Below are 14,959 nucleotides of genomic sequence, written 5' to 3'. Positions count from 1 at the left end.
ATTTCTACTTTTCTCGGATTCCAATGCATTTTTCTTTGTTATCTTTCCTTTCATTTCTCAGATTGTTAGGAGAGTGGCAATGGAGTATCCTTAAAAAAAAATCCACAATTGAAGGCTTTTACAGATATAAACTTGGTGACGCGTAATGTGTAACAAGCATGTTAAACTAAAATACAAAATTAAATATCCCAGTAACAGGGTATGTGGCAGATATTTTTCAAAAAAATGGTCACAGTCCATTTAAATATGTGAATCCAGTTTTATAATTTATGCCGTCCTGGAGTGCACTGCAGCGCCTTTGTGTGTCAGCCTTTGGGTGCAGATGTTTGATTGAGTTTTGCAAGGATAATGCTAATTTGTTGGTTGCTGTTTTGATGCCTGGGCTTAGGGCTGTGTGTTGCCTTGAATAGTAAAGAGACTTGGGTTATAAATCAACTTGAGAGTACTACTCAAGGCCAGTCCAAGTTGAATGGGTTCTGGCATCAGACCAACCTGCTTATGGAGCCTAGTGAATATGTAGCTTTCTTTTTCTTTCCGTGCTTTCTGTTAAAAACACATAGACATCGGGTGTGGGGAGTGCTGTTCTTAAATTCTTTTGACAAATATTTGAGGGTTTTTTTTCTTGCAATCTAAGTAACCTCATAAAGAAAACAATTTCCCTACCCACAACACTTCTAACAGCTCGCGTGTGAGGTTTTTTCCCCCCTCACTTAACCAGTTCTGACACTAACTGTCCGGAGTTAGCACGGACCTCACAGATGAAGGGCTCAGGCTCATGAGACTGCTCCTCCTCCCCCCACATCAAACACTGCTTACAAGTCCTGGCCCTCAGGTAACCCACACCTCTGTCTGATTTGGCTACCTGATGAAGAGGTACACAGGATGAGGTCTGGAAGGGTCAGGAGCTCCTGTCTCCATAGAATTGGGGTGCACCACCCTCCCGGCACCTGGATGTGTTCACTGACCCACCCAGAAGCTCTCAGAACCCCTTTATTTATTTAGAGTTTGTTTTTTTTTTGTTTTTTTTTCGGAAATTCTATTATTGATTTAATCATTTGGCCATTGGTGTTTAAAGCAATCCCAGCCCTTCTCCGCTCCTTGGAGGTCAGGGATGGAGTGAAAGTTCCAACCCTCTAATCCCAGGGTTGGTCTCCTTGGCTGCAAGCCCCCCTCTTCCAAGAGTCACCTCATTAGCATAAACCCTGGTTGGGTTGAAAGGAGCTTGTTATAAATAACAATAGATGCTCCTCACCCTGACCACTCAGGAAATTCCAAGGGTTTTAGAACTTCTAAGCTAGGAACTGGGCTTGAAGACCAAATCCATATTTCTTATTAGATCACGGTGTCATACCTCAGTCTAAAAGAACTGGTTGAATCTATGGAGATCAAGAACAAGGAGTCTATCCGATACAAGGATCTTAAAAACAAAATCAGCAAAGCTAGACTATGGAGAATGTTTTCAGGGGTTCTCTCACACCCGCCCCAACTATTCAGATCAGTGGAGTGAGAACCCCCACCTAATGCTAGCTCCCTGGCCTCCCCAGGCAACCCCGGGGGCTGTGGGAGGCTTTGGCATGCTCCTGGCTGGGACACTGAGGTGGGAGGCAGTGCGGGCCCACTGGCATTGAGCATCCGCAGGGCATATTTTGAGGGTAGGAGTGCATCTGGGAAGAAGTGATAATACTATCAGAGGTCAACTTAGTGACTTGTCAAACAGACATCTATTTCTTTTTCCCAAACAAGCTAATAACCACAGGTTGTTGTTGTTTTTTTAATATGTTTTTCTTGATTTTGGGAGAGAGGAAGGGAAAGGGAGAGATAGAAACATTGATGAGAAAGAAACATCACCTGTTTCTACACGCCCCCCTACTGGGGATTGACCCCGCAACCCGGACATGTGCCCTGACCAGAATTGAACCAGCAGCCTCTTGGTGCATGGGAGGATGCTCAGTCCACTGAGCCACTCTGGCTGGGCTAACCACAGTTTTTGAAAGCTCACTGAAATAATAAATAATTTATTCCCCAAATCCCAGTGAAATGACAGAAGAAATATGAAACTAAGAATAAACTCCCTAGACCAGTGGTCGGCAAACTCATTAGTCAACAGAGCCAAATATCAACAGTACAACGATTGAAATTTCTTTTGAGAGCCAAATTTTTTAAACTTCTAACGCCACTTCTTCAAAATAGACTCGCCCAGGCCGTGGTATTTTGTGGAAGAGCCACACTCAAGGGGCCAAAGAGCCGCATGTGGCTCACGAGCCGCAGTTTGCCGACCACGGCCATAGACTATCAGGAGAGCAGAAGAGTGAGAATATTCAGTGTCCAATAATATAGGTGGGATCAGACTAAGGGAGGAACCCACAGCCTCACCCAGGCAAAAGAGACCCTTCGGGAACTTCCGGTATGGCTGTTGTTGACCAAAGACAGTGTAGCCTATAGAAAAATTTTGTAAGAGTTTTCTTGACACTACATTTTGAAGACATGCCCAGAAGCAAAATTGTAACAGATTGAGAAAATGCTTCGGTGAATGGAGTTTGCCACTTTCTTTTCTGCATTTAGAATGAAAGAAAGAAAAAATACAGTAAGGAAGGTACATAAAATGCATCTGTGGTAGATTAACGAGGTGGGAAAAAGCATGGCAGGGAAATCAGTGGGACTGGATAAAGAGCAAAAATGGAGAAACACAACTTTTTACATTGGTGGGTACAGGATGGTTAATAATTAACATTTACAGTATATAGAACTGACATTTGGGGAACAAGATAACAACGGGTTCTGTGGTCTCCTGCTGTGGTAATCTTGTGCTCTGGTGCCTGCGGTTGTGCCAGTGAAGGGTCTAGAAAAGAAAATTACTGCGACATTGCAAAGCTGTGTTATCCTAGATGCAGAAGAACAATGGACAGGGCTCCCTCACGATAAAGACTGGCTTTGCCACGGCAGCTGGAGGCCTGGGAGTTGACTGCCTGCTGTGGCTTGCCCAGCTAGGAATTTATGATCAGACTCTCCTGTGTGGTTACTTTTGGGCACTGAGCTTGTCAGGCCTGCCACGGGTTCCCCCAGAGCTTGTCAGGTTAATTGCATAGCCCCCATTTTTGTTCACACTGTAAAGGAGGACAAAGACTGTCCCCCCAATGAACTGAGGGGGTTGCCAAGGGGACCCGGAACCTCAGCAGGCAGAGGAAAAAGGACCAGTACTCCCTGGGGTTTTTAAGCATGGAAGGCAGGGAGTCTCATTCCCAAAGATGGTGATGCAATAAGGCTGTTAGAATTCTCAGGAAAAATACTTATTTTCCTTCTCCTCCTGAAAGTCAAGGCTGAGATACCCTTTTCCGTTGTGGTTACAGGGTGAAAGGAAACCTTTGTGTGTGTTTTTCTACTGTTCAAACCAACACTACCCACAGGGCCCAGGTCTCCGACACCAGCTGGGTGTCCTAGAGAACAAATCATATATACACTGAGTGGCCAGATTATCATGCGTTCAGAGATCATAATAATCTGGCCACTCAGTGTATATACTGTATATTTCTCATTTTAACCTTCTGTCCCTGACTTCTTCCTGTACTAGTACGTGGCGCTCCTATGCATATGTATGTAACTAAATTTGGTTATTTTCTATGTTGATCTGTCTCATGCAGACTTCATTGTCAGAACAGCTGAAAGAACCTTTGGAAGGTGGAGGAAAGTTTCTTCCCCACAAGTTTCATCATGGAGGCGTGATCAATTATTAACTCTAATCTCCATCCTCTCTCCCCTTCCCAGAGGATGGAGGGTGGGACTGAAAGTTACAAGCTTCTAATCACGGTTTGGTCTTTCTGGTGACCAGCCCCCATCCCGAAGCTGTCCAGGAGCCCACCAAGAGTCCCCTCATTAGAACAAAAGGTGCACCTGTCACTCGGGGATTTAGGAGATCCGTGTCAGGAACCGGAAGCAGAGACCCATATATATAGTTCTTATTTCACAGCAGGAAGGGACCATTCAGGTGTCTAAGCGGCAAGTGGAGTCTTTGATCCAGCTCCCCTTCTTCAGGCTTTGTCCCCTGCTTCCCAAGTTTATTAGAGATTGACCTTGGTTACTAGAGATGAGTGCCTTTCAAGCCCTTATGTCTTTATTGACTCTCATATCTTTGGATCCTATTTCTAGCCTTTGAGGGTTTCTCATACTTTCTTGCAAGTTTAGACATGCATGTTAAAACATTTTTATATCATATCCAACTTTTTTAGGTATTTTGTTATCAGGAAGGCCTTAATGCAATTTGTTAACATTACACCCAACCTCTACACTTGGGAATTGCTTCCTATGTTGTCTGTCGGTGCTTACCTTCTAGCAGCTGTTCTGTTCATTTGGAACCCATTCCATCTTGTTTCCTCCCATCCCAGATCCAGTGTACTTACTGGGAATCTCCTATCTGTTCTCAAATCCATGGGGAACAGTTCAATCCTGAAGCTCTGCTAATTAATGGGGCTCCTACTCTTTGTTAGACTCTCAGGCAGTAAAACTATTTTGCATAATGAACACCTTTCCCCACCACTATGTTGCTTGTGGACTATGAACTTCATTATGGGGTGGGGGTTGGGGGAGGACTGGGATTATTTTTAGTTTCCCAGTGAGGAATACAAAGATTCTGATGAGTTAAAGAGCGTTTGCTCTAGTCACAGGAATGAAACATTACTGCATGTGTTCTTGCATTTGCTTTCTTGGCCTTGTGCACTTGGCTTTGGACCAACTTACTCTGACCTTGAATAGCTGACTTTTCCTGTTACCTCCCATTTTAGTCTTTCTTGTTTTTGTCTAGCCCCAGTAGGACAATGAAAGAACAGAATGTTTTCATCTTCTGCAGAATAAAGTGAGCTCAGATTTTCAAAGTATGACCAGAGAAAGCCTCACTCTAGCTTATTAGAGATGTTTCAAATCATGTGAATGTAAAATTTGATTCTGTAAGAGTAATTTGTAAGCAGTTGAGAAAAAATCCTGAAAGGAAAATTTAAAAAAAAGTCATCCTCCCCTGATCACTCTTACTGTCTTTACCACTCAGAAACTAGTAAGGTATTAAGAGTGGAAGGGGTAGGAAGAGAATAACCAAATAATTTATAAGCATACTAGAGGCCTGGTGCATGAAATCCCTCAGCCTGGCCTGTGCCCTCTCTTAGTCCAGGAGCCCTTGGGGGATGTCTGACTGATGGCTTAGGCCATCCTTACTGCTGCTGGGAGGAGGGAAAGGCTCCCACCACCGCCGCTGCGCTCGCCAGCTGTGAGCCCAGCTTCTAGCTGAGCAGCGCTTCCCCTATGGGAGCACACTGACCACCACGGGGCAGCTCCTGCGTTGAGCTCTGCCCCCTGGTGGTCAGTGCACATCATAGCGACCAGTCGTTCCACCGTCCGGTCGATTTGCATATTAGCCTTTCATTATATAGAATATGCATAGCCCATGGACACAGGCAATAGACAGGTGAAGACCTGAGGTGGAGTGGGCTAAGGAGTTAATGAAAACAAACTTTTCTGTAAGCCAAATGTTGACAATTTTTATAGTTGGGACAGAGTCGGAAGGGTCCTAATGAGCTGATCTTCTTGAGGATTATCTTGACAATTAATTTGTCATTCACTCAGCTGGCCTTGTATAAGGCAAAAGAGACTGCAGGAGCAAGTTGGGTTGAGAGATGTTCGGTTTTAGGGTGGGGGATAGTTTTTATTTTGAGCAGATAGAGATGTTCTTTGGGTCTCTTGCAGCCTGGGTGTGGTGCCCTGGAGAGAGGAAATGTGGTATGGGCTGATAATAGGAGGCTCGCCATGCAGATATTATATCTAGAGACGGCTTTCAAGTAACGCTTCTTCCTGTATTAACTTTTTCAGGGGAGATATTTCGACACTTTTCTTTCCCTTTGTATTGAGTTGATCTAATTGAGTTGATCTAATTGAGTTAATCTAATTGAGTTTGTTTCACCACCAGTTACTCAGCGTTCTTATCAGGTTGGTGCATGTGGGACAATTCGAGTCAGAGTTAACTCCTGAGGAGTAGGAGCCCTCTGGATGTCAGGAGAGGAAGCCATCAATGAGCTCCTTGTTTTGCTCCAACGACTTTTGAATTGATTGTTCAGTTCACTTTAACTTAGAAGCCTGCCTTCGCCTTGATATGGTGTGAAAGGGGGCAATTCCAGGGGCTCCATGCTGGACATATGCAGCAGCAGCTGTTACTCTGTGTGTTTTGGCTCACGCCCCCTGGCTTCCCACACGCACAGCCCTGCAGGTGCCTGCTGTGGGGAACGTCTGACCTGTCCTTTTGGTCCATGGCGCTTGATCTACACACCATTTCCAGGTGGCTTGGCCCTCCTCAGAGACAGACATCAATGGCAAAGATCAGAGTGGGCTGGCTTTTGAAGAGGTTTGGCGAACTCTGCTTTGCAAACCTGCTGAGAGCTGTGGTGTTCCTTTCATGTTTGCTTTCTGTCTGTGTCCAGAGGGCAGAGGGAGGATCTTCACGTGATGGGGCTATTGATGTTGGTTGCAAATTCATTTCAGATTAATTACTACTTTTTTTTTTTTTAATCACAGGCCTCCAACAGCCACTGGAGTCCCTTGATCTTGACATTGCTCTAGCAAGGCTGCCAGGGAGCGAGGAGAATGATTTCTGTGCACTCCCAAACACAAGAACAAAGGAACAGTCCTCATTCATCAGGGGATTGTATTAAAGGCTGTTCTGAGTTCTTGCCTTTGCATAATATTGGGTCCCGGTAGTGGTGTGAAGATTACAGGAGGGTACTAGTTATCTAGTTAAGCTTCTAGTGATCCCTCCTTATGCAACCATCATGCATTTCTTGACTCCCCACTGTATGCCAGACACGGGGGGGTTCCAATTATTTCCTATTCTTACAACAACGCTATGAGATAGTTGGTTATCTTTGTCTTATAGATTTAAAAACAAAAACCTGAAACTAAAATGTAACTAAATTCCATGTCAGGTCTGTGTATATGAGAGGCTTTTGGTCTACTGAGTCTAAAGACTCTGCTCGCTCATACCAGTGGCCATAAGTGAGCCCAACTCAGCTTGCTTGTTTTACATTGAGTCTATGGGTGCTTTCAGGGCACAATTGACAGAGAATGAAGGGCCCACAGAACAGAAAATATTATAATACCTGGACCTGTAAGAAAAAGGTTGGTTAGCACAGCTGAGAGTGGCCAAGCCTTTATTTAGCAAATAGGACCGTTTTCTCGCTGCACGTTGCAGGTGTAAAACCCAGAATCTGGCACCGATCTGTCTATCTCGCTTTTCACCACCACTTTTCACTTCCCTTTATCTTGCACATATTTTTGTTATGATTTTGTGGAGAGTAGTGGCTTTTCCCTCGGAGTCTTAATGGCAGCTGGTAATGGTTTGATTTATTTATTTAGAGATTTCCTGTCAGAGCCTTGTAATAGATTGTTTGAGACTCTAAATGGTTCCATGAAGCGTCAGTTTTTCAGCGGGTCTTTCTTGAGGGGAAAATAATATCAGATAATGTAACAGTGCGATGACTTAGCAAGTCCTGCCGCTTTCATTTTGAAAGGGGAAACATCCCTGTGTTTTTGTGCGATGTTAGTAGACTATTACATGGGCAAATTCCAGCCACGGTGGATTTGAAGGAATATTACTGTCAGCATTACACTACTCGGGCTTACTTGGAGGTTTGGCTAGGAGGAGGTCAGTTGTAAGGCAGTAGTTTGCAAATATCAATGTGTATAAGAAACACTTCTGATGCTTCTTTAAAAAAAAAAAAAAAGTAGATTCTCAGACCCTCAGCCCCAGATGTAGGTGCTTCGGAGGCTCACTGCTGGGATTCTAGGTCATTCGAATAAAGATATTATCCAGGACTCCTTTTAAAATTCTGGTTCCGTTCATCTTGGAATGTGATGCTGTAGTTATTTAAGTAAAACATAATGGGAAAATCACATTGCTGTAAATGTTGAACTACTTACTTTCTGTCACTATCTCTAAGAATGACTTATTTTCTGTTGGATGTTGTACTTTGTGGCTACAGAATTCCTCCTCATGCACATCTCATTTTATTTTATTTATTTCCTTTTTATTGAATTTATTGGGGTGACTCTGGCTAACAAAATTATACAGGTTTCAAGTGCACAACTGTACAACACATCATCTGTGCACTGTATTGTATGTTCATCACCCCAAGTCGAGTCTCCATCCATCACCATTTATCCCCCTCTTATTCTCCCCTACCTCCCTCATCTTCCTCCTTTTATTTAAATGTCAGCTCTTGAAACAGATGTGGAAAGTAGTATAATTTTCATTTATCAAATGAGAAAATTGAGATTTAAAAAACAAGTGATTCCTGCCCGCGCCCCTGCCCAACAGTACAGCTAATAAGCAGAAGTCCCATATTCTGCTTCTAATTTCAAGTCCTATGTTCCATGTAGTGCACCAATTTGTCCTCATGACACCTGTTCTGATTTTTAGAGGAAAATATAATCACTTATAACTCACTGTGTTCTCATAGGAAGGATAAGCTATCCATAATTAAATATTTGGTAATCTCCCGTCGGTGACTCAAGGTGGAGGGAGGTGGTCACCTGTGTATTGGTGAATCAGTTCTCTTTCCAGAATATTCTTAAGCATGGAAGAAGAAAGCTCTCTCCTCTCTTTGACAGAAACTTTACAAGACGGGTCGAGAGATGCAGGAGCGAATCATGGACCTGCTCGTGGTGGTGGAGAATGAAGACGTAACTATTGAGCTCATCCAAGTGAATGAGGATCTGAATAATGCCATCCTTGGCTATGAGAGGTGAGTAGACGGTGCAGTCTCTTCAACCCTCCTCCAAGTCTGGTTTCACCACCAGTTACTCAGCGTTCTTATTAGAGGGCCTACAAGGTGAACACCCAGGAAGATCAAGAACAGGTTCAGAACAAGGCCGCCTTCCTCCCAAGATAGGGATCTTGGTCCTGGCCTTCTGGGAGCCTGTGATGTGGCCTGCGAGAATGAGCAGGGCTGGGAGCACTGTTGGGCATCTAGGCTGCATAAACCTCTAACCTGTGAGTGGGACCTGGACTTTATCACCTAATTCTGTCTGCACTGAGCATCTCCTAGGCTCTCGAATAGATGAGTGCTATAAACAAAGTCTCAGGGAATGTGAAGTTGACCTTGAGTTTGAGATGGAGAAGAATATGGGAAGGGAAGAGGGGAGAATATTTTATGTGGAGAAAAATAGTCTATGCAAAACCAGGGCAGCCAATGAGGAAATTTTTTATGTGAACATATAAAAATAGTCATGCAAATAAGGAAATGGAACTTTGTTGCTCACGACTGGACCTGTAAAGGGTGTTTTCATGCACAGCACATCACTAACTAGCCTACAAGAAGCCAAGGGCAGAAGTAGACGGGAGGAAAATCACATGTGTTTCAGAAAGGGAAAAATCCTTAAAACCAAGTGCATGGTCCAATGAACTGGAAGCTTTTCAACTTTAAAGTGTTTGGGTTCACAGAGTTGATGTGTCATAGTATTAATTCCTTGTTTCCAAAGCCACTCTTAGCTTGCAAAGCATTTCCACATTCATCCACCTGTATTATCTACTGACATCTTGCCCCTGAGAAAAACTTTCTGATGAAGTGGTTGAAATAGGATCAGGAAATCATATCCGTGGTCATATGGCTACTTGATAATAATGCTGGTACTTGAATCTTGTGCTTCTACCTTCAACTTTTACTATTTTTTCAAAGCCATTACTTCGTTTATTTATTTAACTATTCCTCCTTTACCCCCAGTGTATGAGCAGTATAAAATTTTAAAACGTTATGAAAGCTCAATATTGTTAGTAGGTATCAAATGTCTTATAGAAATGAAGATAGTGAAAATATGATAAATGTATTTAAATCTTCAATGGAAAATTATAATGGCAAAATTGGAAACACCTTAAGTATTTGGCAATAATAAGAAAAGGTAAATATTTGGTACGTTCATAAGGTAAAATATGCAGCCACTAAAAATTGAACTTCTGAGTAACTAGAAAAATGCTTGCAAAGTATTGAATTAGGATACAGAAAAATGTAAAGAATAATTTCAATTAAGTTTGAAATAGATTAGCCTTCAGAAAAATATACTGAGAGGAAAGACATCGTAATGTTAAGGACAGTTTCTAGGTGATAGAAATGATTAGGGACCTTTTCTAGGGGATGGAATTTTATTGTTTTTAATACTTTTCATATTCTTGCTGTTTTCTCAAAGGGCATCATTCATTACCTCTATACTAAACTGAAAAAAAGTGATTTAAAGTACTTTACTGGGAATTGAGTGGTGATGAAGCTCGTTGTCTTTGTTCCTAAATATTTGCATATTAATAATCTATTAAGTAGTGTAGCATTTTCATGTCCATTTTCTCTTCAATATTTCCATGTTGCTAATTCAAACAGGTTTACTCGAAACCAACAAAGGATTTTGGAGCAAAATAATCAGAGGGAAGACACCAATGTAAGTGAATAGAAATGTTATAAAATACACAACTGAACAGTTTACAAACTGTATAGTATGGAGCAAGGCTTATGTTAAAATAAGTCTTAGAAAAGGAGACTCATTCCTTAATGATTGGGGTGGTTTTGGAGATATACAGTACTTGCCTCAATAACTTGATGTCATCAAGTTATTAATGAGAGGTCATTAAAAGACGCTCTAATTAAGCAGGAACCCATGTAGAGGGTGAGATGTGATTGGTACTCATTGTTGTCTATGGAATGGATCCAAATAGGATCTTCTTTTCTCCAAAGGAAAGCTTCCGGGGAGAAAGCCTAAGTGATAAATGACCTGCCAGGGTTTTTCCAAATTAGATTTGTGTTTGCTTTATTTTCAGACTGCCACTGAACCTTCTGCCCCATCCTGTGATCTTCTTGACCTAAGTCCCAGCACTCCGAATCATAGGGCTACTCTGGAAGAGGTCAACGCCATGAATGCTCAGCTTTCAGACTTAAGTAAGCAAGCATGCAGGTCTGTTAGGCCAGCAGAAGAGCTTAAGGTGAAACAGATCTCCTTGGTTTCATGATGAAATGCAACCAGAGAAGGACTGGCATCAGTTTGAATAGCAGGACTATATCAGGAGATGTAATTACTTCTTGGCCAATGGTTGTTGGGTCATACCCAGCAGAGGAAAGTCATGTGACTAGGGGAGGAGGTCCTTGAAACTCATCCCACTGGCTTAGAATCTCCTGGAATTCCCATGGCCTGCTTTGTAGAGGTTGTTCAATTCCATGGCCGGTACTTAAGTCTACTCTGAACCCACACACTATTGTCTTTGGGTTTCTCTGCCATACTACAGCATCAGATAAGGGAGTATTTGATGTAGAGAAATTCAGGAATTGTGAGACCTTATCCACATAGTGGCAAAATATATAGGAGGAAATAGACTTTTGAGTCAGAGGAGAGTCCAAGTTGAAATCCCAGTTCTGCCACCTCTTAGTCACCTAACCTCTGAGACTTTCCTACCTTATCAAGTCAGAACAGTAGTTATGTTAATGGGTTTCTGTGAAGGTAAAGGAATAATGTTTATAAAATGAAATGTTGGCTTGGGGTTACCTATCTTATCTATCGTATTTGTTTATGTCCTACTATTCTATAAAAAAATCTGGGTAAATTACAAAATAAGGATTATGCAAAATGCTAATGTCCAGAAGTGTTTGCCAAACTGAAATCAGTTTGTTTTTCTATATTAGGAGGTTTTTCCAGAGTCAAAATATTTGTTATCACTGAATTTGTGGTATTCCTGTAACTGCCTTCATTTCTGAAACGTTGACTGCTTGCTTGGTAGACCAGTGGGATGTGTGGAGTCTTATTTCATTAAAGAGTTTTCTTACGTTTTTATCAGGCATTTTCCGGGGGCAAGGGGGGGGGGGATAGTTATTCTCTTTGGGGTGTCTCACTTAAGATGGGAAGTTAAGAATTTGGGGAGGCCAGGGTAGAGCTCTGAATATACAGTAGATTTTTACTTTGGAAGTTGGCAGAACAAGACATGCAAAATCTCGTTCCTTCCTGATCAGCTTGGGATTTTAGAAAACCCAGCACAATAACATTTGTTACCTTCTCAACAACCTCTCCTTGTGGCAGGGAATTTCTCTCTTCCCAGTTACCCTAAACGAGGCTCTTTAATTTCTGTTTGAGGAAATTCTATAATTTTATGGTGACAGAAATCTCTCTCTCCTCTTCCCGCCCCCCCTCCCCCTCCCCCCCATGGATTACCAACAAAATGTTTTCAAGCCAAACAACAAGTCCATTTTGTGTCCTAGGTTTCAGCTCTCCAACTCCTGTGATAATGAACAGCTTGCAGCCCAGTCCTCGCGCACAAATGGATCTGCTAGCCTTGGAAAACACAGACACAGCCATGTAAGTATGTCCGTCTTACTCCAGAACCAACACCACCTCGTTCTGACTCCTCATAGTCTAGAAAGCATGACACAGTAGGAAAACCAGAGACTTGGGAATCAGACAGACCTGAGTCAGGATCTCAGCATGCTGCTTCCTACTAGCTCTGTGACTTTGGATAAGATACTTACCCAGCATAAGCCTTCCATTTCTTCTAAGAATACTTGCTAGGATCTTACAAAAATTCTGTGAGATGCTGTATGTACCTCCTAATATAGCACTTGGTAGGTAATAAACCTTCAATGAATTGTCTCTGTATCTGTTCATTTTAATGTAGTAACAGGAAGTAGAGGAAATACAATGACAGAGGAAGGAGAAGGGAAATGAGGTTCAGAATCGTGAAGAGTAATGGCCACACCAGTAACCAAGGACTTGCTATGTGCCAAGAGCTTTGATAAGCTCTTTTTGTTCATTTCATTTAATCCTTGCAAAAGTTCTTGGGTCAATGCTGTTACCATTATTCTCATTTTATGGGAGGAAAGGCTGAAACTTAGGGAATAGAACTTGTCCCAGTTCATATAGCTATTAAGTAGCAGTTCTAGCTAATAGCTGCTTATTTTACTCTGTGATCTCATGGGTCTTCTTATGCATGAAGATCACTTGGGTGGCTCTGGCCACCAGAAATTCTGATTCAGCAGTAGAGGCAAAATAAACCATCCTAATGTCTTACGGTCTTCAGATTTTTCCCTGTGTTTGCAGTATAATGTGTTCATCACAGAACAAATGAGTGCTGAAATTATTCATAACAGAAAGGATCAAAACAGTGATGAAGGGATAAAGTCATAGGTCATATTTATAGCCCACTTAGCATCAGGCAATAGGCTAAGAAGAATAAGAAATGCCTATCAATTTCTTGGAAGTGCTCCCAAAAGGCCTGAGGTAGGTACCCCATAATTCTCATTTTACAAATGAAGAAAATAAGGTTACCCAACTAGTGCATACATGGGATTCAAATTCAAAGGGGTCTGATTTGAGTGCCTGCTCTCTTTTTTTCTTTCTGCACTTTAATTTTTAAAAATTTCCTTATGATAAAATTGACACCCATCCCTTTTTAATGTACAGTTCTAGGAACTTTAACATACATATAAATTCATGTAACCATCACCAAAATAACTCCCTTGTGTCATAGTTCTTGAAAAGATCGTGTAAAATTGGTGTTTGCTTCATGTATTTTGAAGCTCTGTTATTAAGTGCATATGCATTTAGGATTGTTATATTTTCTTGGTGAATTGACCCTTTTATCATTATGCAATGTCCCCCTTTGTCCCTTGTAATTTTCTTTGCCCTGACATCTACTTTGATGTTAATACGGCCACTCTAGCTTTCTCTCAATTGGTGTTTGCTTGCATCGTATATCTTGTTCCATCTTTGTACTTTTAACTGTATCAAAATATTTGAAGTGAGTTTATTGTAGATAGCAAATAGTTGTGTCATGCATTTTTATGTATTCTCGTAATTCCTGTCTTTAATTGGTACGGTTAGACCATTTCCATTCAATGTAATTATATGTTTGGAATAAGATCTATGATTGTGTAATGTTTTCTCTGTGTTCCTCCCCCCCCCCCCCCCGTTTCCTGCATACTTTGAATTATTTGAATATTTCTTTCAGCATTCCATTTTACCTATTGTATCTTCGTATAGTTTCTATATGGGGGCAGGAACTGATTACTCTAGGGATTGCAATATACATAACTTTTAAGTCTACTTAGAACCAGTATTTGATCATTTCAAGTGAAATGTGGAAGCCTTATCACCATATAGATCCCCCATTTAAATTATAGTTATCATAGATATTACATTCATATACATTGGAGGTAAAAACTAACACTAGACAATATTAGAATTTTGCTTGCAATCCACAAATACAGGGTGTCCCAAAAAATGTATACACACTTTGAATCATTATTAACTCCAATGGGTAAAATCTGAAAAGAAAGGAACATCAAATGAACTATCAGATGTGTGTGTACATTTTCTGGGGACATCCTGTATATCTCAAAGAACTAAAAAAGAGACAAATAGTCTATTATATTTATGCAATATTTATCATTTCTGTTGCTCCTTTATTTTCACCCAGGATAATTTCCCTTCTCTCTGTAGAATTTCCTTTAGCCATTCCTTTAGAGCAGGTTTATCAGAAGCAAGAATTTTAGTGTTATTTCACTTGAGTATGTCTTTATTGCATATTTGTTCCTGAAGGATATTTTCACTGGATATAGAATTCTGGGTTAGCAGTTCATTTTTTCCCCAGCAGTTTTTAAACATTGTTCTACGGTCTTATGGCCTAAATGGTTTCTAATGAGAAACCTACATTCATTCAAATTGTTGTCCCCTATAGACACTGTGTTTTCTCTGACTATTCAATAATTTTTTTTTTCTAACTTTGAATAGTTTGATTATGATGTGTCTGGGCATGGATTTTAGTTTATGCTGTTTTGGATTTGCTGAGTGTATTAGTTTCCTGTGGCTACCATAAAAAAAAAATGACCACAAATTCGGTGGTTTAAAACCACAGGAACTTATTTTCTCATAGCTCTGGAGGCTAAAAGTCTAAGATTCAGCAGGA

General features: G+C 41.3%; 1 protein-coding gene across 1 annotated transcript in view; it reads left to right on the top strand.

Moving 5' to 3' along the window:
- TOM1L1 (target of myb1 like 1 membrane trafficking protein) overlaps positions 1-14,959 on the top strand; it is a 49,554-nt gene that overhangs the window by 26,507 nt on the left and 8,088 nt on the right. Inside the window, exons 8-11 of the mRNA XM_079797224.1 lie at positions 8,641-8,774; positions 10,398-10,455; positions 10,832-10,949; positions 12,258-12,354. Of these exons, the coding sequence (XP_079653350.1) occupies positions 8,641-8,774; positions 10,398-10,455; positions 10,832-10,949; positions 12,258-12,354 (407 nt within the window). The remainder of the gene's footprint in view (positions 1-8,640; positions 8,775-10,397; positions 10,456-10,831; positions 10,950-12,257; positions 12,355-14,959) is intronic.

Source organism: Cnephaeus nilssonii (genome assembly GCF_951640355.1).
Source record: "Cnephaeus nilssonii genome assembly, chromosome: 19".
Taxonomy (NCBI): domain Eukaryota; kingdom Metazoa; phylum Chordata; class Mammalia; order Chiroptera; family Vespertilionidae; genus Cnephaeus; species Cnephaeus nilssonii.
This window is presented reverse-complemented; position numbering and strand designations above follow the sequence as displayed.